The 25570-nt window shown below is 42.5% G+C and overlaps 1 protein-coding gene across 2 annotated transcripts; it reads right to left on the bottom strand.

Annotated features, from left to right (window-relative positions):
* Positions 1–208: 208 nt before the first annotated feature.
* On the bottom strand, positions 209–24137 carry ZBTB43 (zinc finger and BTB domain containing 43). 2 transcript variants are annotated; one of them, XM_029613759.1, is made up of 3 exons: positions 23968–24137; positions 21234–21339; positions 209–3060 (listed from the first exon to the last, which is right to left on the bottom strand). In XM_029613759.1, exon 3 carries the CDS (start codon positions 3036–3038, stop codon positions 1590–1592), a length of 1449 nt encoding a protein of 482 aa, XP_029469619.1. In that variant the 5' UTR covers positions 3039–3060; positions 21234–21339; positions 23968–24137; the 3' UTR covers positions 209–1589. The 2 variants fall into 2 exon arrangements, with proteins under 2 accessions (XP_029469619.1, XP_029469618.1); XM_029613758.1 differs by having other exon boundaries at positions 23944–24137.
* Positions 24138–25570: the final 1433 nt, after the last annotated feature.

Consider the following 25570-nt stretch of genomic DNA (forward strand, 5'->3'; position numbering starts at 1 on the left):
ACGCGTGGCCGGGCCAGTTTTAAAACACGCGCAGCGCGCACAAGGCCCAGCCACACACGTAAACCCCGGTCTTTACCCGTGCGGGCCTTTTAAAATCCGGCCTTAAGTGTTTTACCATCCGGAAACCTGAATCAGTTACTGCATTTATCTATCTTCTGCTAGATTTCTAGACACAAAACGTTCTACAAGGGCAAAAAGCAACAGAAAATTCATGTTTGGATCAGGCCCTTCAGGCTTTACTCAACAATACTGGACAATGCACAAAACATTAAGTATTTCTAGATAAAATTCCTTGCTATGCTGGATCAATGATTTCAGAACTACAAATTACAGACAACAGCTAAAATGGTATCTTTTCGGTAAGTGCAAAGGTAAAAAATATTTATTTACTTAAAAGTCTGGCCTACAGTAATAAAAGTCATTTTGGAAAAATAATTCCATTTTGTTCTGGTATGGCTAGTCTACAGTTGAGTGACAACACCCGTTACATACTTCCTTTACAATTAAAAGAACCTGTAAAGCTCATGATAGTATTTTTTTTTCTTTAAGCCAAAACTTGGAAGAATGTGCTGACATTGTTAGACTATGTCTGGCCTACTATCTGAGGATTTCATATTAGGAAGGAACAAAGTCTAAGATCTGCTTTCTATTTTCCCAATTTAGCAAATGTGTACATAAAAAATTATTGCAACCAAAAAACTGGATAAGTATGACATGGAGATCTAGAGCAGGTACTCACAGGCATTACAATGGTCTCATTCCTAAAAGCTGATGTATCAGAGAGCACCTTTAAACAAAAATACTGCTTTGGCCTTTGTTAAATATACACCATACTCATGCGCTGTTCTGTCTAGGACTTCTTGCAAGCTGAGTAAACAGAGTTCTCATAACTGTACCGACCCAGGAGAAATTTGGAGACTTTGCAAATTGCAATGCTTTCCCATGGGACCAACATGAGAAATATCCAAAGATGATGTCCATGAGCTTCTGAGACACAGTAACATAGTAGATGATGGCAAAGAAAGACCAAGCAGACCATCCAGTCTACTCAATTATGTCCAAAACTATTAAGGATACTTCTCAGCTGCTAGCCACAGTGCATGACTGCCTACAAGATCCCTCTCCAGACTAGGACAGTCTTTTTTTTTGTCTTCCTTATTGCTGCTCTACCGCTCTCCCATCTTGGGTAGATGAGCATAAAAGATCCCTAGCTAAGTAGTCTCTTCATCGGATTTCTATATGGTCTCAAAAGCTCACGTTAACATCTTTGGTTTATTTTTATGTTAGGTCAATGAAAAATTAAGTATCACACCCTACAAAGAAAGTGGCTGCAAGATAGTTTGCTTAAAGTTAAACTCTTATCTCTCCCCAGAACACAGATGTCAGTGTGACTGAGCAAGTTTTCAGCATGCTATACACTGGATTGTTCAATATGGGAAAAGCACAGATATAAAAGGCAAAACCAGACTAAAAAGCTACTACAAGATTTCCTGCGCACAGAAAATATTCTCATAATTTTCATTAGTCCACCTCAAAATAAGTACCGAGCAGCAACATTCACAGTCTTTTTATTTCTTTTAATTTATTGCTTATTTTGGCCATTCTGCTACAATACTTTCAGCCATTTCTTTCCTTTCTTTATCAGTAATTGTCTGGTCTGCCTTTGAAGCCTGATAGGCCTTTGTACAAGAAGTTACATGTCTGTGGAAACTGTCCCGCCACATAAATCTTTTCCCGCAGATATTGCACTCATAGGGTTTTATACCGGTGTGGATTTTCATGTGGCCCACCAAGTGATGTTTCATTTTAAATTTTTTACCACAGACACCACAGCCATATGGCCGTAGACCAAGGTGCATGCTCATATGTCGATCTCTTTGACTTTTGTGTGTGAAACTTTTACCACATTGACAGGGGTACAGTTTGTAAACAACAGCAGAGAATCCAGGATGGGATGCATCGTCTTGAACGCTTGTGGACATATCCGTACCCTCGCCACACGCTGCAGCTGTGCTACCATCTGGTCTCTGACTGGCATGATTTTCCTCTGCTCTTTCACTAGAGAACTCTTCCATTGAAGCACCATAGAAGTCCAAGTGCTCATCATAATTGTTTCTAACAGTGTGTCCCTCTAACTCTTCTACCTTTTTGTCAGTTATAGTAAAGTCATGGCCAATGCCTGAAGACTGGATTGTAGGATCCACCTGGCTGATATTCATAGATTCTGAAACTTGGTGTTCTTCATAAGCACCATGCACTTCACTACCTTGACAGTCCAGGTCAAATCTTTCAGGTTTAACATGGATCCACCGTCTATGGGTCATGATACTAGGCTTACTATAGACTGGCCGAACATACTGATACTCAGTATTATCACTGATCCCTTCTTCCCCATCCTGACTTGCCATTTCTGTGCTAAGTCGGTCATGCTCTGTTGAAGAGTTACTTGGAAGATATTCATGTTCCGTTAACTGAGATGAAAGTTCATCGTCTTTTGGGCTTTTCTCATCAAATTCTCCATCCCTCAACTCTTCTGTTTTATGAAATTCTGGCTGTGTCCCAGAGCCAAACTCAAAACTTTCAACAAGACCATTGTAACTGCTGCTGCTAGGGGACTGGTGATCGCTGCTGTGGTTTGACTTATGACACAAGACCGTTGGGTTCCCTTCTAAAAGCTCTGTGCATTTATCTACCACATTCCACATCTGAAGGAAGCTGGCTGCAGTTAAATAACTGACAATTTCAGAAGCTGGCATCACCAGCCTCCCAGTGTACACAGATAAGAGGATGTTCTCAAACACTCGAGGATTCATCACATCAGGTAGAACGACTCGCCTGCTGTTTTTCAGAAGTACCTGATCACAAAAATAAGGTGAACTAGCTGCAAGGACAGCTTTGTGAGCTCTGAAAAGGTGACCTTGAACTACAATAGAAATGTCACATAACTGTCCCAGTTGACGTTGCTGATTTAACTTCTGCAAAATGATGCTGGAAAAATCAGGAAATTCCACTTGAAAAGAGCTTGTTCCAGACTCCATTACAAATCTAGTGACGTCTTCCCTGAAAAAGAATAAAAATCACTAATTTCTAATTATTCATCAATGTCGTGCATTCTGCAGTAAACTTAACTAAAATGTCCTTTCCTTTTACTTTACAATTTATTCTAATGGTCTAAGAAATTGATTAAAAAACATACATTTTATAGTACAAAACTTAATTACTTCAAAATCATCTGTCATAATTCTTCCATATTTATACAAAAAAGAAACATAATATAAAGGATCTGACAAATAATGGCACATCTAATGGAAAATATTTTCTGTGTGTCAAACTCATGATGGCACTGCACCTCGAGTACTGTGTGCAGTTCTGGTCACTCCCATCTCAAAAAAGACATAGTGGAACTAGAAAAGGTGCAGAGGAATGCAAAAAAATGATAAAGGGGATGGAAGGGCTCTCCTATGAGCAAAGACTATGCAGGCCTGGGCTCTTCAGCTTGGAAAAGAGACAGCTGAGGGCGGGGGGGGGGGGGGGGGAGGGGGGACACGACATGATAGAAGTTTATAAAATGAGAGGAATGGAATGGATAAATAAAGAACGGTTAGTTACCCTTTTCCCAAAAAATATTAACAAGGGGACAATCCATGAAATTAACCAGCAGATTTAAAACAAATAGAAAGTACATTTTCACTCACTGACAATCAAACTGTGGAATCTGTTGCCACAGGATGTGGTCAAGGCGACTAGCATTGCAGGATTTAAGAGAGGTATGGGCAAGTTCTTGGAGGAAAAGTCCATAACCCATTATTAGCCAGGTAGATTAAGGAAAGCTCCTGCTATCTCTGGGAGTGAGTAACAGGAATTAGATCTACTTTATGGGATCTGCCAGGTACTTGTAACCTAGACTGGTCTTTGTCAGAGACAAGATGCTGGGCTCGATGGACTTTGGTCTAACCCAACTTTGCAAATCTTATGTTCTTATGATGTTTTTGAAAACTAAATATGAAATTGATTTTAATGGGTATATCAGCACAAACTAAAAAAATTTGTAAACCATTTCATAAAATGAAGCTTATTAAAAACAGAAGTGCACACAAACAAAATGTATCTAGAAAACATATTTCTTGGTTTTATCAGATGTTATAATTATCTTAGAGCAATGAGTAGGGATGTGCATCTTTTTTTGACGGATGAAAATATCATACGATATTTTCTAATCCGTCAAGTATCGGGGGTCCCCGAAATTTACGTGTGGTTTTCTTATCTTTGGGGGGGGGAGAAAGGGCATACAGAAAAAAAAAAAGACCCCAAACCCACCCTTTTAGATCTAACTATTTACAACACCCCCCCTCCCGAACCCCCCCCCCAAAAAAAAAATTTTCCTAAAGGGGTCCTGGGAGCAATCTCCCACTCTCGGGCCGTCAGCTGCCACTAATCAGTCAGTATGTTGAAAGGATAGATGTACAAACCCTGACATCTTTGAGGATATGTCTCAGGTTCTGGCTTCCAGGGAAGACTCCATGAAGAAGTTCTGTGGTTGAAGTGGAGGAGGTTTGCCTTTTTGATTTGAGGGAAAGGCCCTAGAGCAGGGGTGGCTAACTCTGGTGCTCGAACCACAAGCAGGCTATCAGAATACCCACATTGAATATGCATGAGATTTTCATGTTTGACTCTTTTTAGGGTAGGGTGGCTAACTCTAGGCATCTATTTTCTTCTACATCTTTCAGATTCAGGTCTTAAGCCCAATTCAATTGGGCTTAACCTTAGTGTAATTGGTGGTTACCACCACGATACAGAAGGTAAAACCCATCTCTGTACAGCCTTTAGTTGTCTATTTGAAGCAGGGCTTGTTTCACGAAGCTTCTTAAGCCTCCCTTGGTAGATCTCAACATGGTATTGACCCAGTTGATGAAAACTCCCTTTGAACCTATAGACTCTTGTTAGCTCAAATACCTGACCTGGAAGGTAATTTTTTTTGGTGGATGTCACTTCAACCTACAGTGAATTCTAGGCTCTATGCCCTATCTTATCAGTTCTTACCAGTTTTGACACGTTACTCCCCATGCTTAAGCTGTATCCACATTTTTCTCTCCCCCTGTTCTATGTAAGACAACTTTGTCACTGTTTTATGGTTGCAATGTAAACCGGAGTGATAATTAACTCTGTTATTTGAACTTCGGTATAGAAAAGTTATAAATAAATAAATAATCAAAATGGCGCCAATGGCCCTTTGCCCTTACCATGTGACAGGGGCTATTGGTGCCATTGACGGCCCCTATCACATGGTAGGAGCAATGGATGGCCCACGCCATTTTTTTTAAGATGCGCTGGCCGTCCATTGCTCCTACCATGTGACAGGGGCCAGCCAATGGCACCGATTGCCCTTACCATCTGACAGGGGCTAAGGGCCACCGGCACCATTTTGTATACTGGCAGCCGACAGCCCGAGAGCAGGAGATTGCTCCCGGGACCCCCTCTGGAACACCAGGTACTTTAGGAAAGTTTTTATTGGGGGGGTCCTAAATAATTAGATTTAAAGGGTCGAGGTGGTTTTTTTTTTTTCCCCGGCTCGGGACAGCCGAAAAGAAAAACCATCTGGACCCTCGGGAAACTGAATTTCCCGCGGGTCCACGACCCCGAAACCAGAACCGATTCTGGCACTCGATTCACGTCTCTAGTAATGAGTAAGTACAATACATTACAGATACATGTCCTCTGTAGCTAATCCAGTCACTACCATCTAATTCCTTGTGTCTGAAAACTATTTGAACAGCTTTTTTTTTTTTTTGCCACAGATCAAAATTATAGTGGTTGATCCAAGTATAGATTGTTTAATAAAGGAAACTTGCAGAATATTTTTTTCTTTGGTGCTTTGATGCTCTCTTCAAATATCCTCAAAACCTCTAAGCTGAAGCAGTATTACCAGAAAAAAATGAGATAAATTTAAGACTAAGCCTATGACAATTATTATTTTTTTGGTGTTTCAGATTAGAATGTCTAATCCAAATTAGATCTTTTTTTAAAAGTATCTCAATGCCTATCTATGATTTAAAAAAAAAAAAAATCAATTTAAATGTTTAAAATCTGGATTAAAAAATGTATTTTTGTAATCACCAGAAAAACACTAACATTCTTAACACTAAATGGCCTGCTTAGACTTACAACACAGTGTCACAGTTAAATACTTTTCCTAATCTGGTACTCCTATCTTCTATTCAAACAAGTTTATGCTCCTTTGATACCATTTATATTCCACCAATCTACATAAGTCTTGGCGAAGAACAAAACAAAACAAATACATATCATAAATATAACTGTAAAAAACAATATAAAAAACAAAAGTTTTCTGAACCACAATTGATTATACTGGACCCTGAAATGGGGATATATTTTGATTCAGATCTGTCATGTTTCACTCGTGTCTCAACATTCTGACGTAGTGATCATGAACAGACTACCAGATGCATGCAATCAGAATACTAAACTAATCACAAATACGAAACATGGAGACCTTAAGCACGCACTGCATGGCCCTGAACAAATAAATATATAACTAAGGGTTCTTACTCCAGAAAAGTGTCTTAAGGAATCTAAACGCAAGCCATGTGTCACCCAAACTATGGCCTAGATTCATCATTCTGCTGTAAATATAAATATCACACAAACAAAGCCTTATTAATGGCAAAATGAAGTACTCACAATACAATGCAAAAATGTGTTGCCAAAATTGTGAACTTAGATTTTCACGATTGTTGTACAGTGCTCTTCAGTAAGCTGAGTGTATACAAGGGGGGGGGGGGGGGGGGGGGGGATACTCTCTGTTCGAAAGCGGATGGCCATATCTTTAGCCTGGCTTCTAAAATCATCTCGTTCTGAACATATTCGATGCAAAGGAAGTGACCAATCGGGAGGCTGTGTTTGAACGGATGTTGAGTGTGCACTATCAAATTGAAGTAAATTGTTATGTTCTGTGGGCTTGCGAAAAATGCTCGTTTTTAAAGAGCTGTCCTGTTTAGTGATCAAGATGTCTAAAAAGACAATTTCTAAAGCATTTTAAGAAATGGTGAACTTTAAGCATGATGTCAACGAATTTAACCAATTGTAAAATTCCATTAAGGATGATACTGTACCATGCCAAATGATGAACACATCATCTATGTAACGTTTCCAGCACTTGAGCTGTGATGGCCATGGTGTATTAATCAAATAGGATTCTTTAAAAATCGGCCACAAAGATATTGGCCACATAGATGATACTTTACCATCTTCAGAATTCTCATGTAAATCCACATATGCAGTCTATTGTATTGTGTGCCCATGTAAATTAATGTATGTAGGAATGACACAGCGGACATTCAAAGTTAGGATGACTGAACATAAATCTCGATTGAAAATGCAGAATAAAGAGGCCCCTCTAGTAGATCATTTTTTGAAATACAGTCATGAGTTTCAAGATTGCAAATGGACTATCCTAGAAAAGGTAACAGCTCATTGGCAAGGTGGAGATAGAGTTCTACAACTGAATCAACAAGAACAAAAATGGATTTACAAACGTCACACTGTTCCCCCCTTTGGGCTAAACAAAGAAATTGAATGGATGGTTTTTAAGCAACAGGTCTCAATTTATCATTTTAAATAAAGCATGTCACATTCAACAATCCACGTAAGCAATCACGTGGAAAGTTTAAAAGCCCTAGCAGTTACATTGCTTGTAGCCTAGCGTCTTTAATGCTAGACGCCGCGACTCATTAGAAATGAAAGCCGACTGGTATCTGAAATAAGTTTCTTTTCCCATTAATCCTGAATTTGAATAGCGTAATAAGATGTTTAAATAATTGTTTGCTGTTTTTACAGAAAATAATTACGGGACTAAAAACACGATTGAACAATATTACGTTGAAAACCGCTGTCTAAGCCCCTGAAGCAGCTACTCGCGAAACATGATATCGTGTTGGGCATGATAAGTCTATGATCATCAGAACAAAGGGGAAGTAGTTTATTTTTCACATTTATGGTGTTGAAATGTTTTTAAAAAGTAAGGACCGGTGTTTAAATGATAACCCCGTTAGTCCATTGATAGAACATAATTTATGTTCTAAAAGACAAAGAGGGGATAGTATGATCGCCTCAAAAATATAAATACAGCAGAATGAGCTGCAGCCAGAAAAGGGGCGGGAGGGTGAGTGTGCAGCCAACCGCATTGCAGCGGTGCGGTTTTGCTCACCACGGTGCAGCCGTGCTGCATACTATCGCCCCAATGGCGCCATGGGAAAAGTTGGTGTTATTTCCCACAGTGCTGTTGACGATAATGTGTAAAATATTATCGCCTGCAGCGCTACCGGGTCCTAATACTGCCCAAACCCCACCCACACTCCTCCCCTTCCCCAATTAGCATTTTACCACCGCAATGCGGCCAGTATTGCATGCAGTAGGGCGTTATCACGTGCGATAATGCCCTATCGCACAATAAAGAATGATCCTGTAAAGTAGATATAAATTCTTCATTAAAAAACCCCAAACCAAACACCTCAAGAATTTAGGACTGATGGGAATAAGCAGCATGAAAGATTTGCCCAACCCTGCATTTAGGGCTGACATCTTAATTCCTGTACATCCTCAGTGGACACAATTCTGCAGACGACGGATCATATGATCTCAATGTCCTTTTGCCAAAGAACTTACAGTGCAAGTTTGGGCATAAGGTGATTTAGACCACAGGTACTTTAAGCACTGTTATATGAAGTATCAATAAGAACACCTTAAGGGGAGATTGCATCCATCTGTTTATTGCCTAGTATCACATAAAAACAACAAGAAGTGGCAGCATGTGCTTTAAGGTGAAGGAAGACTGTAGTAGGCTAGTTAACAATGCCGAGCTTCATGTAGGTCAGTTTGGTAAATCAAGAGTTCTATGTTGGACACTGAGAAGCAGAGTAGAGAGGCATTGTTTGCCTGCGAAGGCAGGTAACAATGTCATGACATACCACTGTCACATATGGAACACACGTCTGTATATACCCATTACAGGACATTGCTCATGACCACAAAGGGGTTGTGTTTGAGTGTGCAGAATACACCATTTCCACACTCTTAGAGTACACCTTCTACTTGTTTTCATTTTGTGTCTATATGTAAAAAAGTTTAGTACATCTGGCCCTAAATGACTTAAAGTCACACAGTAGTAGTGGATAAGGGATTTAAACAAGAGCTCCAGATTCACAGCCCCATACCCCTAAATATTATATTACCAGCCCAAGCTGTAATGAGCAATGCCTATTCTCTAGCACTCAATTCAATGCCTGAAAAATGCACTTTCCTTTAAGACTATCAAGCAACCACATCCATTGCTAAGTGATGCAATGAAGATTCATCTCCCTTTTACTAATCCCCTTTCTCCAAGAGGTAAATCTTTGCAATATTTCCAGCTTAATAACTCCATAGTTATTAAACAGAATTATTACACTCCGAAGTAAAAACAAAACTATGGCTAGCCTCTAACTAAATGGTTTGCAACCTTTTCTTGGTTAAACTTTATTATAATATATTGAAAAATTCTGCAGAATGCCAACACTCTCTCTCTCCTCCCCTTTCACCCCATATACATACAACTGCACGGAGTCCTGTAAGGATGCTTGCAGACCCTTGCATTCTGGTTTTTAACCTTCTTTAAGTTAAGGCAACCTATTATAGTATATTCTGAAATTTATTGTACATAAAAAATTGCATAGGAGCCTTTTAGGAATGCTTGTAGAACTTGCTCTAACCCAAGTTTTACTGTTAGATCATCTGAGGCAGACCTTCGTACATATTAATCCCACTTTGATTTTGTTAACCCTCCTCATAAATCACATCAGAAAATTAATGCTGGCTTACAATAAATCCTCTACTGTTTTTCACAGTAATTAACACAAGTACTTTAATATATGCAACATTTTTCTTTATCTTACATGACCTTGTGCCAAGCAGCAGATGCTTCTACTCCTGAGCTGTGACACAATACGATTGCATTTAAAATAGCACTGAAAAAATTAGCAAACCTATTTTAGAAAAAAAAAAAAAAAAAACCAAAACAGATTCGTACATCTTTCAGGCTTGCATTTAATTGAAATTCTGACAAACCCTGTCACTTAAAATGATTACCTAAGTTGAAATATCATAAAAACTCAAAAACAGCTATGCAACACACAAAGTCAAATTAAATATTTGCTTTTTATCAAATACATTCATCTAGCTGTCCCTGTTTCTGTCGGTGTTGTCCTGACAACAAGATGAAAGCATGAACCTTAAGAAAATCTGTCCTCAATTGTCCTTGTACAAACCACAGCTTGCAATTTGAATACAAATCAAGAATAAAATAGCATGTTAGGCTCCCAGTTTCTGTAGTTAAGCCCACATTTATAAATCAATTCTGCACTGCATTTAGTATCAAAATAATCCTACACAATTTATCTAGCAAAGTATTTCCACTAGCTCAGTAACACCATTTGTCATATCCAATGAATATTACTATATTGAAATAATTGCAACGGGCTTTTATTAGTTTATAGCATATAAGCAAGGATCAATCAGCTTATTTTCAATTCATTGGATCTATGATTGTTTCTTTCATTTTAGGTTGCCTTTCTGCTTTGTCACATAATTAGTTGGGTTGAAAGAGGAGCAGTTCTCCAGCGAGTCCAACCCTCTAATGATTGCTTCACAGCAATCACTATATGGTGATTTAATTTAATATTTCTAATCTGCTTTTCGTAGATGGTCAGCTGTTTCAAAAGTGGATTATGGTGTGGTAGGGGGTATTGTATTACATTACAGAGATGGGTACAATAACGTACCTTACAGTGAGGTAGGTTTAGTCAAAAGCTGGGGGGTACTACTACAAAGGCATTACATTAGTGTGAGATATTTTAGGTCAAAAGTTAGGAGTGTTACATTAAAAGCATTACATCAAGGTCTTTACATAATTCAAGCTCCTTCAAGCTTCTACATTTTCCAGTTTTCGAATGTTATAGTTTCTTGTGATTAACCAATGCGGATCGAGGGATTAGTTACAGAGGGTGTTTGTCTATTGGATAAACATCTATGTTTTTAGTTGGCACCAGAAGTGACAAAGAAAGAGAGAAAAGACACGGAATCTGTAGCCACGTCAGTTGCACAGCCAAAATAAAAAAGATCCTTCCCAAGCTCAAATACAATAATCAGTACAGATTCAAAGATGAACCTCTTTGTTCATTCACATATCGTATGGCAAGGGTATACTCCTACTCCAAGTCAGGACTATGATAGAGAACCTGCTATGATTAAAAGCACTTCTTTTTTCATCTAATATAAAATAGCATTTGACTAGGGGGCCAGTTGCACACAGCATTTTTCCAATAGTCACAACATGAGAAAAACCATTTTAGTACATCAGGCCCTAGAAGTGAATACGAGGCTTGCTGTGGAAATTAAGTGTAAGTAATGTTAACTTTCCCTGAAAGTTCACAGAATAAAAGGCAGCATGTCATGTTGAATTGTTATTGTGTCTGAATGTTTTCTTGTATGCCACTTTGAATACTGAGATAATGTGGCACAGAAATGCTACAAATAAATACTGAGAATCTCCCCTGGGTATTCCAGTCAAATCATAGGGTGCCTGATGTTACAAATGTATCACACACAAATCAAAAGGACAAAAGCAAAGAAATTCAAGATCAGATATATTAGTTCTTAGCAGCTTATCTTTCAGTTCACCATGAGCTTCCGGTGCACTCTGTTGGGGCTATATACCGTATATACTCGTGTATAAGTCAAAAAAGTTTACCCTCAAAAACGGTCTTTAAAAAATTGCAGTAATCTTATCCACAGGTCAATCTACATAGTGCCGGTATGATGGCACTTGCAGATGAGCAGGCACATCCTCCCCTCTCCCAAGCCAGGGTCTGACCGTGTGGTTCAAAGCACGCCACTAGGACCCTGCGGGGAGGAGGGAGGACATGCCTGAATGACCGCAAGTTTGTCTTCGCCCTCATAGCAGCAGCGAGGGATCTGGAAGAGTTGTGGGGGAGAAGCTTTCCTACCACTACACTGGGAGACCGCAGGGGAGGAGGAAGGATGTTCCTGAGCAAGTGCCCTTATTGTCCAGATAGCAGCGGGTGAGTAAAGGAATCGGGAAGGGGGAAGGATGGCAAGGATTCATACAGCAGGGACTTTTTCTTAAGTTGTTAAATGATGTTTCTTATGACACACTTTGTCCGGCTTTTAAAAATTAAATAAAAGTGATTTTCTTAAGCTATCGGTTTGTTTCTTGGTATGATTTCACCATTTCATAAGCCTCCTAGGTTTTACCCTCGACTTATCCATGGGTGACATAAATTCTTTATTTTGTAGTCAAAAAATACCCTCGACTTTATTTTTGGATCTCCCTTGTTAATAGTTTGCAATGTTTACTGTAAATATGAAAGGGTCCTGTGTTTTATTTTTAACCTTTGTAGATCTTTTTGATTTTGTTATGACTGTTTAATTGTATCACTATTTTGATGCTATTTGCATTTTTTTTGTATGTTGCTACAGTTGTTGGGAATTTTATGGAAAGATGGGTAAAATCGAAATAAATAAATCTGAAAGTGTGACCTTAGTCTGAAAAGTGCTATGCTAGCTTCACACAAGATCACCACAATGCTGAATATCAGCCGAACAGTATGGGGAGTTTGAAGTAACCCTCTGCACGAAAACAAGATCTTTGTAGTGCCTACTAATGACCATTTTTGGTTTAATTCTCCTCATTCGGCTAAATTCATTATTTAGACAATCTGAAATATTAAAGAAAATAGCTTATGAAGATCTAGAACGTGTTCTTTGCCATCATCAATTACCAACATTTAGGCTTAGTGTGTGTAATTTAACTTTAAGACTACAGTTAAAAAGAGTTACATTTTTAAATGGAAGTATTCTAAGCCATAAAAAAAACCAAAATAAAAAACCCAGCAACATGATCCCACAGCACAATCCTAGGTGTGCAACTCTATGCTTCCACAAGCACAGCAGAAAAGCCCTGGTACTGAGTAATCAAGACACCAGAGGCAGTAAATCAATGTGCAGAACAAAGCATGATAGTGGAGAAATTGCTTACCTGATAATTTCATTTTCCTTAGTGTAGATAGATGGACTCAGGACCAGTGGGTTTATGCTCTCCTGCCAGCAGATGGAGATGGAGCAAGTTGACGTCATAGTATATATAACCCTGAAGTGACCCCAGCCTGCCTGCCTGGGGTCACTGCAGGGTTATATATAGCAACCGTGGACAGACTAGCAAAAAACTTAATTAAAAACAGATAACCAGAATTGTATTCAACCAACCATAAACACTGAACTCACCTAATATTCTAGGTACCCCAAGCAAGGGATTGGATGAACACTTACCAGTAATCCCCTGAGATCCAGAGCTCCACAGGAGGACTATTGGCACACACATGTGGCAGCCGAGGGCAGGAAGCTGAGTCCATCTGTCTACACTAAGGAAAACAAAATTATAAGGTAAGTAATTTATCCATTTCTTAGTCTGTAGACAGATGGACTCAGGACCAGTGGGATGAACCAAAGCTACTCTCCAACAGGGTGGGAGGCTGCCCGCACATGCAAAGGCTGCATCCTCCTGGGCCTGCACATCCAGATGATAAAACCTGGAAAAAGTGTGTAAGAAGGACCACGTCGCAGCTCGGCAGATATCAAAACGGGAGACAACAGACTAACATCTGCCCAACACACTGCCTGAGCCCTAAGCTGGAGTAGGCAACTGCTTTCCAGCATCCACATATGCGGCCGTGACCACCTCCTTAATCCAACGAGCTATGGTAGCCTGCGAAGCCAGAGCGTCATAGTGAACAAACAGGCAATCCGTCTTTCAAAAAGACTCAGACCTCCAGATACTGCACAACAAGATGCTTAACATCCAAGGAGCACAAAAGGCGAAACTCCCCCGCATCCCTGAACTTATCCAGGGATGCCAAGGAGATGGACTGATTCAAATGAAAGTCTGAGATTACCTTGGGCAAGAAGGATGGAACAGTATGCAGCTGTAACGCCCCCAGAGTCACCCGAAGGAATGGCTCCTGGCAAGACAACGCCTGCAGCTCAGAAATCCGAGGCCACCAGGAACACAGTCTTCAAAGTCAACAACTGTAAAGAAAGGCTATGCAGTGATCGGAATGTAGGGCCTGCCAAAATGTCCAGCACCAAATTAAGACTCCATAATGGAACCAGTAACCTCAAGGGAGGCCTAAGGTGCTTCACTCCCTTCAAAAAATGAGCCACATTAGGATGAAATGACAAGGAAACACCATTCACCGGGCCTCTGAAACAGGCAAGAGCTGCAACCTGCACCTTCAAGGAATTAAGGACCAAGCCTTTATGCAAGTCATCCTGCAAAAAATCCAGAATGAAAGGGATCTTAACTGAACGAGGAAGAATACCCTGCTCCAAAAACTCTCCAAACCTGCACATAAGCCAAGGAAGTGGACAACTTGCAAGCGCGGAGTAAAGTGGCAATCACTGCAGAGGAGTAACCATGCTTTAACAGGCGAGCCCTCTCAAGGGCCAAACTGTAAGACAGAATAGAGCTGGATCCTCATTAAGAACTGGTCCCTGCTGAAGCAGATCCATGTGCAGCAGAAGACAAAGGGGGGCCTCCACCAGGAGTTGTTGCAAACTGGCATACCTTGGATGCCTGGGCCAGTCCAGCACCACCTGGAATATTAGCCCTTAGATCTTGTGAATTATCCTGCCCAGCAAGGACCAAGGAAGAAAGGCATAAAGCAATCTGTCTTCCAGTCAGACCTGTATGACAGCGTCTATTCCCAGGGACCACGGATCTCTCCTGCGACTGTAGAAGCAAGGAACTTTCGCATTTTGAGAAGTGGCCAGCAGGTCTAGGAACAGAAGGCCCCAGCGATCCACAGTCAGCTGAAATGCCTCGGCTGACAACACCCACTCTCCTGGATCCAGACTCTCCCTTCTGAGAAAGTCTGCCCTTACGTTGTCCTTTCCTGCAATGTGAGAGGCCGAGATCATCTGCGGATGACCTTCCACCCATTCCATCAACTGGTCTATTTCCTGTGACACTTGCTGGCTCTTGGTTCCTCCCTGGCGATTGATGTAGGCCATAAGTTGATATAGTCAAGTTGTCCGACATCATGTGAACTGCCTGTGGCTGAACAGTAAACATGCCAGTCGCATCGCTCGGGCCTCCAGGTAACTGATGTTCCAGCAGGACTCTTCGGCATTCTAGCACCCCTGGGCAGTTAACTCCAGACAGTGAGCCCCCACAACCATGGAGACTCGCATCTGTCGTTGAGTATCAACCAGGGCGGAGAGGACAAGAGAACTCCCTCTCTCAGATGAGGCGGGAGCAGATTTCCATTGGCAAGTGGAACCGAACTGCATAATACTGAGACTGTGGGTTCCAATGAGATAGCAGAGAGCGCTGAGGACACATATGCGCCCTTACCCTCGGCACCATTTCCAGGGTAGGACTATACGGTTGGACATATGATTATCAACTGACGCACTTGAGACATCAAACTCTGGATCCAAACGTCCGGTAGGAAAACTCTGTCCTGCCCCGTGATGAACTGGACCCCCAGATACTCCAACGACTGGGATGGTTGAAGATTGCTCTTGGTCAGGTTCACCATCCAACTGAGCTCCTGCAATAAGGAAATCACCTTGTGTGTCACCAGGAGGCTCTCTTCCTAAGACCTGGCTTGAATCAGCCAGCCGTCCAAATGTGGGTGTACCAGGATTCCTTCTTTTCATAAGGCCGCCGCTACCACCACCATAATCTTGGAAAATGTTCTGGGAGCCGTGGCGAGATCAAAAGACCATGCCCGAAACTGATAATGGCACCCCAACACCGCAGAGCATAGAAAGCGTTGGTGTTCCAATCGGATGGGAATATGAAGATAAGCCTCCGACAGAACCAAGGAGATCAGAAATTCCCCTGACCTCACCACCATTATTACAGAACTAAAGTTTCCATTCGAAAATGAGTTATATTTCAAGTGACGGTTGACCTTCTTGAGATCCAAGATGAGACGAAAGGAGCCCTTCTTTTTGGGCTCAACAAAATAAATGGAATATCACCCCATACTTTGAGACATGGGCACCAGAACCACAGCTCTCAGTCTGAGGAGCCTTTGAAGCGTGAACTCCACTGCCTGCTTCTTCTACGGGGAGTGGCAAGGGGAGTACTGCAAAATTCCAGTGCATACCCTTTGCATATATCCCACTGGTCCAACATGATCTCGACCCACCTCTGATAAAAAAACAGAGAGACATTCCCCTAGTTCCTGCTCCAGAAGGTGGGTCGGCAAACCTTCATTGGGAAGCTCAGGAAGATCCACCACCCAAACCCACTCCTCCCTTGGGCTGCTGGGGACTAAAGGACGAGGCCTACGAAAGGCCAAGTTCACTGATAGGTTGTCCTTCTGTAGGGATGAAAACACCTGGAACCCCAGAAATGACTCCTCATACCAAAGGGGCACTGTAACTGTTTCTTATCCTCCAGCAACCAAGACACCGGAGACTTGCCCCACTTACTGGCCAGTTTCCTCAAACAAGAGCGAGCCTTTAAAGGGCATCTTGGTAAGATTGGCTTTGAAAGCTGTGTCAGCTGACCAATTTTGCAACCAGAGTTGACACCTGGCAGCTATCACCAAAGCTACTCTTTAGCAGCCTACATCTGCTAAAATGGCATCAGCAGGCTCCATAATAGCTCTGAAATTCCCTCCAGACTCATCAGCTTCCTGATAGAGAATCAGACAAGATCTCGCCACTAGGGTGCAACAGGAGGCAATTTGTAAATTCATCACCACTGCTGCAAAGGCTTGCTTAAGAATAGCCTCAATCCTTCTATTATGTACATTCTTCAAGGCTGCTCCTCCCACTATGGGGATAGTAATCCATTTAGACAGAGCACATACCAGAGCATCCACTTTGGGAAAATGCAAATGCTGTCTCACAGCCAGATCCAGGGGGTACAGGCCTTCCAATGTCCGACCCTCTTTAAATTTTGTCTCTGGGGCATCCTATTCCAGATCAATCAATTCCTGGTTAGCATCCATCACCGGGAAAAAACAAGAGGCTTTATGTGAGGAAACCAAAATGGGATTCTTCCTCGGCTCTGACACGGCATCTGAACCAGGAACACTCAGCTGTTTCAAGGTCTGGGAAATCAGGGCAAGCAGTTCATCTCTATGAAAGAACCACAACATGGTTCGATATGGTTCCAGCCCTGGAGGAATTTCCCTATCTTCCAGGGAATCCAGATCAACCTCATCATCAGTGCCATCCGTATTCCTGTTGGGAACACCCACATGGAGCCGAGGCGAGCCCCAGTGATTAAGCACAAGACTGGAAGAGGGAGGAACCACCGGCTGAGAGTCCGACTGAACAGAAATGGGGGAAGCGGAGGACTGCACCCGAAGAAAGGCTTGTAAGCCTTGAAAAAATTCCACCGAAGAAAAAGCAACCGGGTCCAGCCAAGCCCAGAAGGAACTGGAGCTGGTACCACAGAACTGCTCTCGCCAGCAGAGGAGCCAGTCAAGGGAGAACCAAGATCTGTCATCCCACCAGTCAAGGCCGTGACCAACCCATCATCAGAATGGGATAAGCCGACGGGCAGGGTCCATTCACCTCACCCCTGAAACATGAGAGAGCCGCTACCTGGACTTTCAAGGAGTTAAGGGTCAAACCTTTATTCAAGCCGACCTGTAAAAATTCCAGAATTAGTGGGATTTTGACCATCCGAGGGTAGACACCGCGTTCCTTGCACCAAGCCTCAAATACTCTCCAGACCCACACATATGCTAAGGACGTAGAGAACTTCCACGCGCGGATTAAGGAGACATCATGAACATGTCCCAAGGAGTGCTACAAAATTCCAGTGCATATCCTTCTCGTATGACATCCAGTACCCATTTGTCCGAAGTGATTTCAACCCACTGCTGGAAGAAGAGAGATATTTGACGCCCTAACTCCTCGTTCCAAGGGTGGGTCAGCAAAACCTCATTGGGGATTTTGGGACGAACTTGAACCTGCCCCTCTCTTGGGCTGTCGACTCCAAAAGGACTGAAACCTCTGAAATGTTGAGTTTCTGTAGGGCCAAAATTTTTGGGAGCCCTTGGATTGACCCCTCATGGGCGAGGGGGTGCTGTAACTGCTTTCTCTTATCTTCTGGTAGCCAGGGCATTGGAGATTCACCCCATTTACTGGCCAGCTTTTCCACTTTGCTTCCAAAAAGAAGTGATCCTTTAAAGGGCATCTTTGTGAGGTTTGCCTTAAAGGTTGCGTTTGCAGACCAATTTCACAGCCACAGCTATCTTCTGGCCGCTATCAGAGGCCACTCTGGTCGAGGTACGGACTAGGTCAAAGCCCGCATCAGTTAAAAAGGTGGCTGCAGGTTCCATAACCTCTCTGGAGTTGGCTCCTGAGTCATCCACCTCCTGAGAGAGGAGCAGGCATGAGCGAGCTACCACGGCACAACAAGAAGCAATTTCTAAGGTCATTGCTATTGCATCAAAGGCCTGTTTAAGGATGGACTCCATCCACCTATCATGCGCATCCTTCAAGGCCGCTCCTCCCTCCACAGGGATAGTTGTTCACTTCGAGATGGCGCAGACCAGCGCATCCACTTTAGGGAAACATAGAAGTTATCTCGCCGCCAGATCCAGTGGGTATACAGCTTCTAATGCTCATCCACCTTTAAAACTCGCTTCAGGGGCATCCCATTCCAGGTCAGTCAACTTCTGGATGGCTTCCAGCACTGGAAAATAGCAAGAGGCTTTCTGTACAGAAACCAGAATGGGATTCTTCTTTGGTTCTGTCATACAGTCTGCCCCAGGAACTCACAGCATCTTCAGGGTCTGGGAAACCAGGGCCAGCAATTCAGCTCTATGGAAAAAAAAGTAACATGGTCCGATATGGTTCTAAAGCCAAAGGGATTTCCCCATCTTCCAAGGAATCTGCAACCCCTTCTTCCATCTGTGCTGTTTGGGTCCCTGCCAGGGATACCCTTGGTGAGGTGAGGCATGTCTTGAGGTCTGCCAAAAGGGCTGAAAGGGAGGCCTTACCAGCTGGGGTTCTGTCCGGACAGGGGCAAGTGAAACAGACTGCACTTGTGCGAAGGCTTGAAGGCCATGAAAAAAAATTCCACCCAAGAGAAGGCAGCCGGGTCCATGCCTAGCCAAGGAAGTACTGGGGTAAGTGCCACTGGATTTCTCTCTCCCATGGAAGACCCAGCCCTGGGATTATTCATATCCGGGGTACTTCCAGTTAAAGTTGTGGATGACCCATCCTCTGACTGGGAGGAGCCGGGCTTAGGAACATCTGGGGAGGCCAACTCTCCCTGTGCCTCCTCACAGTGCTGACATAAGTAAGAATCCAGGTCAGATTGTGTAGCCCTAATATGACAAGCAGCATAGAGAAAATGGCGCTTATGTTTCTTTGCTGCTGGAGCCATTAGGGATGGTAACTGTGTGTTCAGCTGGCTAGTACTTAAAAATTGTGTGCACAGATTTCAGGCACCTACGAGAGCTATGGCGAGGCGCACGCATAGCCTGTGTGCTTAGCTGTACCTAAATTCTGCGCCTAGAGATTTGTACACGTACATACGCACGCAACATTGTTTGCGGTGTTATGCGCACAGCCGGCATGCACCACACATACCGACGCTCTATGGTGGCACTACAAGATGCATAAAATCACGCGCAAGACGGCACCGCCATGGCCTACCATGTGGTATGCCTACCGAACATAAAGCAGGGCCTAGCTTACTAGGGGGCCACTCAAAAACCCACTTCCCCTTACCCCAACGGGATCGGGAAAGACATTGGTATGGCACACCAAGCAAGGAGACCGAAGGAAGTCTTACCGAAACCCCTCCAATGTCTCTGAATCAGGAGGAATCCTCTTCTCTCTCTTTTCCTTTTTTATACTTACCTGTGCTCAGCGCTTACCGGCTGAGTACAGAGACGATCTCTGGCTGTGGGGTGAGTGGGCTTTGGACGTCACCGCTACGCTTGGCTTCCTGCAACCATTGCCTTTCAGCTGCTTCAGCAGCAAAGTCCATGCTAGGAACCGGCTACCAGACCAAGGCACATCTCTGAGGTATCTCGGAAATCATCTCAGGAATTCTCAACTGGGGGAGGGATCTTTAAGTATCACCTGAGAGCGGGGCTCAATCTTTTTCCAATTTAAAAGTAGAATTTCTTCTTCTAAAGGGTACAGTGATCTCCACAGGGAAAGCACGTCCACATCTGCTAGGAGACGGAGAGATACTGAAGGGCTGAGGTCACTGCAGGGGTGTATCTAGGGTGAAATCAGCTTTGAAACCTGACTACGTCTCCATCTGCTAACACTGAAGCATATAACCCATTGGTCCTGAGTCCATCTGGCTGTACACTAGGAAAGATCAGGATTAAACTCTTCAGTTCTAAATGAATGCGGCCTGAATGCTCAACAGCTAATGCACACAGGCACAGTGGGTGATCAACAAAATTTTAACATGACTTACTTAAATTAAGAAAAAAAAATAATTGAATGCTTTAATGAGTAGATAAAAGTCACATATATATGCTGGAAAAAATAGTGTATCACTATTTGCCTATATTATTTTTTTCCCCTAACAGGGTGAATGAAGTGAATTCCAATTCTTCTGGAAGTGAGGCATATAGTAAGAGCATGCATTTTTTAAAGTTAATAATGATGATACTTAGATTTCCCAGCATACTTCTTATCAATGTACCTAAGCTCTAACTTCAATATTTCTTCTCCCCACCACCCTCCCAAAAAAAAACACCAAAAAACCAAAAAACCACAGAGGGCAAACAAAATTAAAATATAAAAGTGATAAACTAAAAAAAAATCCCATTTTTAGCACTTCCTACCTACTCTTTAAGTAACAGCTATTTATTCAATTACTGTTTTCCAACACACTCCCACTTATTTTATATAAATTCATTCCTTTCAAATCTTAAATTGATTCTTTACTGTGTCCCATTGTGTAATTTATTTTTGGCATGTGGGAAAACACTCAGTGAGGGACACCCAAATGTGTTTCTTCTGGATCTCAATCCAGATCAAACAATTGAAATTTTGGCACTGGCTTCCTCAATACTGCTCCAGTTGTTGAAAATACCCAATAACATTTTCCCCCAAAATACACATTATGAAGAGCTTAGCTGAAACATGCAATGTCTTACCAGGTACAAAGTTAGTCCCTTTGGATAAAGCATCTTCTAGCATGTTCATTTGAAGTATGGAGGGGGGAAACAAGTCAATATCTCAGTGAGCGGCACTTCTGTAATTCTAAAATCAAAATCAGAAGAGATTTTGATACAATTCATTGTGCAGTGCATGGCATACATACCGTATATCACTAGATGTATAGTTAATCATTTAAGCACATTATATTTACAAAATCTTAATATATTCTGTAGTTTCCCCAAACTCCAGAGCTTAGCTTCCACCATATAAAACTTAGCTTGCACATATGGTAGATATATTCTTGAAAGCATAAAGGAAGCCCATATATCAGAAAGAATACCATTAGAAATTATACTTTCATTTTACAATTATGCTTACTACTGCTAAAGAACAGAGCTTCAATTTTCAGCATCTTTGAGCCAAGAAAGATCAAATAAATCAGAATATTATGCATACAGCCGAAGAGCATACGATGGTGTGGAAAAAAAGTGGGCTTTGGCTAGCACCAGGGCCGATGCAATACAGTGCGCTCAGCTGCTTAAGCGCGCTGCTTAAGCGCACTGCTTAACCCGCTGTTGGACGCAGGTTAAATAGGCGCTAATCTACCCCCTAATGTAATAGGAGGATTAGCGCCTATTTAACATGCATCCGACGCGGCGTGAATGAGTTAGCGCTCATCACATGCAAATGCATGTGAATGAGGCTATTACTCATTCACTCCAAATGCAAAAAAATAAATGTGTGTCTCAGATGCACATTTATCGCTCAGATATTAACGCCTGCCTGGCTGACTGCAGTTATGAAAACCGACGCAGAGTTTATCGGCGTCGGTGTTCATAGCCAGCAGACCGCCGCTTTCCGCAAATTTTAATTGCATCGGCCCCAGAGATAAGGTCCAGCAGAATACATCTGCAAATCTTAAATAGCCATAGAACAGATATCTCATTCCAAAACCAGCACTAGCGACTCTGAACCTATGCAACACCTTCCCAGTACTGTATTGTCAGAACTGTTTATTTAGCCACATCTCACCATGGGAAGAGTAAGAATATTTTAAAACTGAAACAAAACTTGTGTTGTCGCCCCTTCCTGGTTGTCATTTTTAAGGGGTGCTATTGATGCAATTCTGTTTTCAATTAATCACTATGACACTGAGGTAAATTTTTAAAATGTGGCTCTTTAAGTTTTCTACAAAGCTCTAACAATTTATTATTCAGGGAAAAAGGAGTAAATACATAGGAATCATAGTAAAGTTTCTGAATAAAAAAACATTTTTAATTGATAGAGTCTATACCCAAAGAACAAGTAATGGTAAAAGGTAGAAGGAACAAATAGTATTTTTACAAAGTTGAAGTCTCAGAAAGCAAACATCAATCAGAAAAAGACCCTCCCAACTGTGTTCCAAAGTAGGGGATCATTTACTAAGCATCTTTCCCATAGACACAAAGTGGGAGAAAGCCTTTAGTAAATAGGCCCCCAAGCTATTAAAATTGTTGTTCTACTCCAAAAGGCTTTATTTCAACACTATGCGTTTCTTGGGGACCATTTCACAGAAATAGAGCTTTTATTGGGTCAATTTATTTTTGCCAACTAAGGAAGTCAAAAAGACTAGGTAGGTGAACAGAAAACAAACATTCAAGTCACCAGTTTGGTCAGCATGAGAGTTAATTTAATCCAGGATATATTCTTTAAAAAAACTTTAGCAGAATTATGAAGTTGATCACGATATTCAGACCATGTCAGGAGATGAGAAAAAACTAATAAATATAGTCAAATAAGAAGAGGTGTCACCTTCTGTGACTGTCTCCAATACATTCCATCAATCATGTCTTTTTATCCCCCCCCCCCCCCCCCCCGCTTTAGAATTACTTTTAAATAGATAAAATAAAGCTTGCAACAAAGAACCTTATTGCTATTAAAAAATGGAATTCGTATTAAACATGGTAAATATTAGCCCGTGCACGACTCTCGGAATTCCAATAAACATTGCATCAGCACCTTCTACTGTGAATTAATGTCCACGGAATGTGGCCTCTAATTAGACGACATACGAGGGCGTTCACAGTCTACGGTAACTGGGCTAAAAAGTGACAGGTGTCAAAGAATGGGGTGCGGTCGCGGGAGTGACGAAACCAACGGGACAAGCAACGCAGGGGGGGCTGGAACCCTTTCCATCCATGCTCGACTTTTGGGAGAGAAAGACCAATGAAAAGAAAAAGCACCTCTCTCCAGGCAGGACTTGAATGCGAGACGAGATATTATAACAATACTATTCGTCCCCAAATCTCCTGTGACAGGAAACATACCAGCATTTGAAAACTATCTAAGATTCCCTTCCGAATTATAGTGGGCAAGTTTTGAAAGATATTGTGAAAGGCACTTGCCTGTGGATATGAAGGAATATATGTGGGCTGAGTGAATTTAAAGAAAGATATATTAGGCTTTATAATCCAGTGTACGGCACTAATTATCAAAATACAATTGTTTTAAATTCTAAACGATTCAGGTCACCATGGGGAAACTGTCATTTAATGGAAGTGAAGAGGCCAAGCTGTTGTTTCCCTCCCTTCTCAGTGTGTGGGGAGCGAGGGTGCCTCCAGGGCAAGGCGGGGAGTGTGGGAGGTTGAAATCGCTGCTCCACCGGTCCGACCCCGGCTCCTGCTACCATCCCTTCCCGTCTGGTTCCTGGCTCCCCTCCCCCATCACCTTCCGCTCTCAGCAACTTCTCACATCGCTGCAGAAGCTCACAGGCCTGGCAGGGCCATCGCCGCTTCCCGGTCGCCTCTCGCTGTCTCCCTACAACCCGAACCCCACCGCAGCAGGAAGCGATTCCCTCTGCTCTTGTGCCCTGCAGAGGCCGCTTCCGGAGTAAAAGCTTCCTCGTCCCCAGCTCTGCGAGCGGCGGAGGAAGGGGCAGGGCCCAGCAGATGAGACATCACCAAATTGTTGCCCCGCCCCCTCGCCCGGGCCGAGGGGACGTCACCAAATTCCTGCCTCCTCCCTGGCATGCATTGTCAGGAATGAGGAGTTAAAATCAGTCTTAGGGAGGAGGAATAGACTGATTCAGTCCCGGGTTTGTTTGTTTCATGGCTGGATCTGTAGTTTAGATTTTTTTTCCCACTGATTTCCCAAGAAAATCAGAACTACAAATCCACACATACAATAGAGTAAAACCAGGACTTGGATCTGTCTGTTCGAGTAGGGTGATAATCTTAGAGAAGGTGTGTGTACAGGATTTCCAACCGCTGGTAAATTTATAGGCCGCCGTAAAAAATAGCTGAAAATTTGTCCTGGCTGTAAATGTTCTGAAGGGTTTGTAATTTTGGTGCATCTCTCATCCTGCTTCCTTACAAGTGAATTCTAAGACCTAAGCATAGGAGCACGTTTGCCAGCTTGCTCACATAGACATGGTGATTTTATAACATATGTGCGTATATGCGCGTCTGCTTATAAAATCAGCTATATGCGCGCACAGTTTTACATTGATGCACGCATGTGTGCACAAAAGCTGCCTTCATCATGTAAATGGGGATTTTAGTAGATTCATGTGCTGACGCAATTACCTGTTTCCCTAGTTCATTTCCATTTGCCCAGTAAAGGAGAGGACAACCTAAACCCACTAGCTAACTTGCCTTCCTTTTACCCTATTAGCCCAACCCTTAAAACACTGCTGATTAGCCTAGGTTTTTTTTGTTTCATGACTTATATACCATCCATAGCAGAGGTAAAGTTTCGTGGATAGGAACCCTGACACGGGCTGGTGTGTATAAATACGTGCTGGTTTCGTTCATTATTCCTGGAATGCCCATGCCCCGCTCAGACCATGTCCACTTCCCGCCCCTTTTCTGAACAAAAATGTTTTAGGTACAGGGAAATACGCATGGACCCAGGCACCACTTAAAATCCGTGCGGCATGCACCTGGTCGATATACGCATGTATCTCCTGGTTTTTAAAATTCACCCGTTTGACATCAGTGTCACGAGGAGAGCTGGAAATAGCCTGATCTGGATCCAAGAAGCAGCAACAGGTAACTCACTCAACTGAGAAGCTCTAACTTTTCAAAGAGGCTACCTCCCTTGCCCACATACTCCAAACCTCAATAAAACCTCCTCCCCTCCTTACACCACCACAACACGCAAGCTGGATTGACAACTTCTGAAATAAAAACTTACTAATAGCAAAAAAAAGTTGCATTGGCAGTAAAAATAAAAATCTTTTTCTGGAGTTGGCATTTCTGGTTTTGCCTTCTCATGCAGCCGGAGCGCTGCTGTCCTCGATGCCGCCTGTTCCGTGCAGCAGTGAGATGCCGTCAATGCTGCTCTTGCTTCCTGT

Source organism: Rhinatrema bivittatum, chromosome 8 (genome assembly GCF_901001135.1).
Source record: "Rhinatrema bivittatum chromosome 8, aRhiBiv1.1, whole genome shotgun sequence".
Taxonomy (NCBI): domain Eukaryota; kingdom Metazoa; phylum Chordata; class Amphibia; order Gymnophiona; family Rhinatrematidae; genus Rhinatrema; species Rhinatrema bivittatum.

What these genes read in the sequence shown, in the direction of transcription:
- ZBTB43 (XM_029613759.1), bottom strand. Translation starts at nt 3,038, where the DNA reads ATGGAGTCTGGAACAAGCTCTTTTCAAGTGGAATTTCCTGATTTTTCC.